General features: G+C 47.7%; 1 protein-coding gene across 1 annotated transcript; it reads left to right on the top strand.

The window, feature by feature from the left end:
* The first annotated feature begins 757 nt into the window (after nucleotides 1-757).
* Nucleotides 758-4735, top strand: LOC141628466 (uncharacterized). Its single transcript, XM_074441607.1, has 2 exons — nucleotides 758-3691; nucleotides 3806-4735. The coding sequence occupies exons 1-2, from the start codon at nucleotides 758-760 to the stop codon at nucleotides 4733-4735; spliced, it is 3864 nt and encodes a 1287-aa protein (XP_074297708.1).
* The last annotated feature ends 413 nt before the right edge of the window (nucleotides 4736-5148 follow it).

A 5148-nucleotide genomic window follows, 5' to 3' on the forward strand; every position in this document is an offset into this window, starting at 1 on the left:
GTTAAAACGGCAACTGATGGCCCAGGGCATGCTCGACGTGAACTGAACACGATCTTTGACACGGAGAAAGGTCGTGCTGATGATGTAGATATTGCGAAGATGATTGATAAATTGCAAGCGATTGCTCTTGACTTGAAAACGAAGAAAAACGTGTCATCTCTGGGCACGGGAATGGATACGCGAACAGAGGCAGCCATGGGAGGAAGAGGAAGTGAACAGGTGGAGAGGGATGGGGTAAAGGAGGGGAATGTTTGTGAGGGTGCTGGTGGGAGGATAGGACAAGGAGACGGGGAGGAGGAAAGGGGTTTGTTGACTGTTATGACAGAGGAAAGGGGGGAGATAGGCTGTGAGGGGAGGGGTGGGGCTGTGGTGGACGAGTTGGGGAGCAAGCAGTGGCACCGGGCTTGGCTTCTGGGGTTTTAACGGTGGCTAAGGGACCACGGGCGTGGACGAGGTTGGCAAGGGAGGTGATTGAGAGGAGTCGTGAAGGGTCGGGCTGTGAGGTTGGGAAAAGAAGCCGTGACAATGACGATGGGATAGAGGGCAGCAAGAAAATTAAACATACGACAGACGGGGACGTCTTAATATCTGAGGCGGAGGTTGAGAGTGCTCAACCCCGCTGGGCCCAATGAATCTCCTAAGTCTCAATTGTCGGGGATTGGGCAACCCCGACACTGTAAATAATTTACGTGCTTTGGTACGTAAGGAAGCCCCGGCCATGCTCTTTTTATGTGAAACTAAACTGTGTGGTCGTGAGATGCGGAAAGTGAGAGAGAAGCTGGAAGGATATTTCGGGATAGAGGTGGATTGTATGGGGAGAGCGGGTGGTCTAGCCTTTATGTGGAAGAAGGAACTTGATTGTACTCTTATGACGGCATCGGTTCATCACATTGACCTGATGGTGAAGGAGGGAGGAAGGGCGTGGCGTGTCACGGGTTTCTACGGGTGGCCTGTGGTCTCAGATAGGCATTTATCTTGGGAGTTACTTCGACTTCTAAGTGGGCAGTCAGATATGCCGTGGCTTTGCATAGGTGATTTTAATGAGCTCCTCTTTTCGATTGAGATGAAAGGGGGGAGCAGACCGCAGTGGCAAATGAACAATTTCCGAGCAGCTGTAGATGATTGCGGCCTGACTGACATTGGGTGGGAGGGGTACCAGTTCACTTGGGATAATGGACAAGCAGGAGAAGCCAACAGACAGAGTATGATTGATAGAGCCATGTGCACTAGCTCGTGGTTGGACATGTTTCCGTACGCGAAACTTATCCATTTAACTCGGGAATGGTTGGATCACGCGCCGATCAAGCTGCTCCTGGATAGGCGAGTTGCGAAGAAGGAAGTGAAACGTGGCTTTAAATTTGAGCAAATGTGGATTGGTGAGGAGGGGTGCGAGGAGGCGATTAGGCGTGGGGTTAGTAAGGAGTGTGGCGAGTTGGGGGTGGCTATTGATGAGTGTGCTAGGGAGTTACAGGCATGGAAGAAATCCAGTATTCGGAAGATTGGGTACATGGTGGATCGAAAATGTAAACAGCTGGAGCGGTTATCTGATGAGAGTAGGACTGAGGAGAATATTAGAAAGCGGAAGAAATTGGTTTCTGAAATTGCTAATCTCCGACACCAAGAAGAGAAATATTGGAGGCAACGTTCTAGGGCCTTGTGGCTTCAGGATGGTGACCGTAATACCAAGTTTTTCCATACGAGAGCGGGAGAGCGAAAAAGGAAGAATTATATTGGTATGCTTATTGATGATAATGGGGTTGAGAGGATGGGTCATGAGGCGGTTGAGGGAGTCGCTTCAAACTATTTTCAGGACCTTTTTGCTTCATCTCAGCCACAGAATTTCGAGGATGTGCTTATGGGCTTGGAGGGACGTGTCTTGAACAGAATGAATGAGCAGTTACGGCTCGAGTACCGTGAAGAGGAGGTTGTGGAGGCTTTGAACCAGATGCATCCGCTTAAAGCGCCTGGACCAGACGGTATGAATGCTCTTTTCTTCCAATCTTTCTGGCATATCATTGGACCGGAGGTTGTAGCGACGGTCTTGGGTATTTTACGCGGGGAGCTGGACCCGAATGAGTTTAATAAAACTAATATTGTGTTGATACCGAAGAAGAAAGCGCCGGATAAGATCAGAGATTTTCGACCGATAAGTCTTTGTAATGTGGTTTATAAACTGGTCTCTAAGGTCCTTGCTAATAGGCTGAAGTGTTTCCTCGGAGAGATTGTGTCTGAAAACCAGAGTGCCTTTACTCCGGGCCGTCTGATAACAGATAATGTGCTTATTGCTTTCGAAATGTTTCATCACATGAAGTGCTCGAGCAACTCGGAGGGTGGTATGGAAATTAAGCTAGATATGGCTAAAGCATATGATAGAGTAGAGTGGGTCTTTCTGGAACGAGTACTACAGGTGATGGGTTTTGATAGGGGTTGGGTCTCGCGAGTTATGGCGTGTGTATCGTCTGTTTCCTTCTCAATCCTTATTAATGGTGCCCCAACGGACTGTTTTCGCCCCCAGCGAGGTCTTCGCCAGGGAGACCCATTATCTCCGTACTTATTTATTCTTTGTGCCGAGGCGCTATCAAACCTCATTCGAAGAGCTGTGGAACGGGGGTCTCTTAATGGGCTACGAATTTCGAACAATGCGCCGGCCATTTCTTATTTATTCTTCGCGGATGATAGCATCTTCTTTGTGAAAGCTAACGAGAAGGAAGCAGATGTGGTGAATGATATCTTGCGACGGTATGAAGCAGCTTCAGGTCAATTGGTAAGTTTGGACAAAACCACGGTTTCTTTTAGTAAGGGGGTCCGGAGGGGTGTGCGGGAACGTGTAGCTGCGAGACTTGGGGTGAGGGAGGTGGATGTTCAGGAGAGATATTTGGGCTTACCGACGGTTGTGGGGCACTCTAAAAAAGTTCTCACGGACATTCTTCGGGATAAGCTGAGTAAGAGGTTACAAGGTTGGCGGGGGAAATTATTGTCGAGGGCTGGTAGGGAGGTTCTTATAAAGGCTGTGGCAAATTCACTTCCTACCTATGTGATGAGTGTTTTCAAAATCCCGGCGAACTTTTGTAACGTTCTTAGGTCGATGGTGTCGCGGTTTTGGTGGGGACATGAGGAGGGTAAGAGAGGTATATCCTGGGTTTCGTGGAAGCGTTTATGTCGACCAAAGAGCAATGGTGGGATTGGCTTCCGAGATTTCGAGCTGTTTAATAATGCTCTTCTTGGTAAACAGGCTTGGCGCCTTGTGACTGCACCTGAATGTTTATGGGCTCGGGTCATGAAGGCTCGTTACTTTAGAACGAGTGATTTCATGTCTGCGGAGTTGGGTTATAGACCGAGCTACACGTGGAGGAGTATTCTTGGTGCCCGCGCGGTTTTGGAGCGAGGATTGAGACGGAGAATAGGTGATGGTCGAAGTACTAGGGTGTGGGGGCATGCGTGGGTTGCAGGGAGTGAGAGGGGTACGGTAATTTCGCCGTGTGGTCCAGGGAACGAGATTATGACCGTTGCAAATCTGCTAAGGCCGCAAGGGAGGGGATGGGATAAGGAGCTTGTGGAACGTATGTTTTTACCTTTTGAAGCGTCCCGTATCCTAAACATTCGCACTAGCCCGAACCTTCCGAATGATGACTGGTACTGGAGCCTTGACAAAGATGGGGAGTATACTGTCAAATCGACATATGCTTGCCTGGTGGGGGATTTAAATGACACGGGGGGTCCGTCGAACTAGGAGAGGGAAAGATGGTTATGCAACCGGCTCTGGAAAACTCGTGTTTGGCCTCGCACCAAGCTTTTTTTCTGGCAGCTGTGTAGCGGAGCATTGGCAACCTTGGACAACATTGCAGCTCGAGTAAGAGGTGAGTCTTCTCCTTGTTATTTTTGTACTTCTTTTTCCGAATCATCCTTACATCTTTTTAGAGATTGCAATGTCGCAAAGTGGGTGTGGAGCTCTCTCAACTTAGATGGGGCCGAGGAGGGGGATATGGTGGAAGGGGAGAATGCGGTTCGTGACTGGGTGGAGGGGATTTGGCGAGATGGAGATGAGCTGGATATGGAGAAATATATGGTAGGATGCTGGGCAATTTGGGAATGGAGGAATAGGGTAGCGTTTGACGGGGCTGTGGTGGAACCGGGGCGAATTGTGAGCCGTGTCAGAGACATTCTGTCGGAATTGGAGACCGGGGGTGAAGGGAGACAAGGCTGTCAGAGGAGTAGAAAGGGGAAAACGGAGGAGAGGGGGAATGACGGGTGGAAACCGGCGACAAGGGGCTATGTCAAGATTAATGTGGATGCGGGGATTAAGGAAGGAGAAGGGGTTAACTCGGGAGTGGTTTGTCGAGATGATCGAGGAGGGGTGTTATGGGGCATGACAGTAGCACGGAACGCGGAGTGGGAGCCTCGATTTGCTGAAGCGGCTGCAGTTTATGATGGTTTGCTAGAGGCTCAGCTACGTGGCCATCAAGATGTCGTGTTGGAGAGTGACTGCATCCAGGTGATTGAAGCGCTGCAAGCACAACGTAACGGGAGGAGTTTGTTTTTATTACTTATTGAAGACATTTTATTGCTTTCCAATAGTTTTAATTCTGTAATTTGGTCGCATACGGGTCGGATTAACAATTCGGTAGCTCATGCTTTAGCTCATATTTTTCCTAGGGTAGTTGGCAAAACGGTGTGGTCGATGTTGTTACCTCCTGTTGCGAACTCTGCGGCGGCGTATAATTTATCTTTAATATAGTAATACCCTTCGGGGTGTTTTCCTCAAAAAAAAACAATTAATATCTTTTTGAAAAAAAAAATAATTAGGTAGTTTACAAAAAAGTTGCAGCCAATAAAATCGCTCGAAAAGTTCCCCTTTAAGTAGCCAATGAAATCGCTCCAAAAGTTCTTCTTTTATATATATACGAGATTTAATGCCCGGGCGATGCCCGGGCCAAGTTGTAATAATCTATGATTACGATGTAATAATAATACTCAAGGCTCTATTCTGTTTCACTTAATTTTGCTTAAGTGGATATAGAAGCTGAACTGAACTGAATTTATAAGAGCTTACTTTCTCTGAATTAAAATTATAGGGGTTGAATTGAACTTATATCTTAAGTTATAGAAAATGGGTATAAATTGAGCTTAACTTTATTGAACTGAATGTAC

This window comes from Silene latifolia, chromosome Y (assembly GCF_048544455.1).
Source record: "Silene latifolia isolate original U9 population chromosome Y, ASM4854445v1, whole genome shotgun sequence".
Taxonomy (NCBI): domain Eukaryota; kingdom Viridiplantae; phylum Streptophyta; class Magnoliopsida; order Caryophyllales; family Caryophyllaceae; genus Silene; species Silene latifolia.

Excerpts from the sequence above, each read along its gene's own strand:
- LOC141628466 (XM_074441607.1), top strand. The coding sequence starts at position 758 with ATGCGGAAAGTGAGAGAGAAGCTGGAAGGATATTTCGGGATAGAGGTG. Across the intron at positions 3,692-3,805 it reads AATCGACATATGCTTGCCTG|CTGTGTAGCGGAGCATTGGC; the intron begins GTGGGGGATTTA and ends TTTTTCTGGCAG.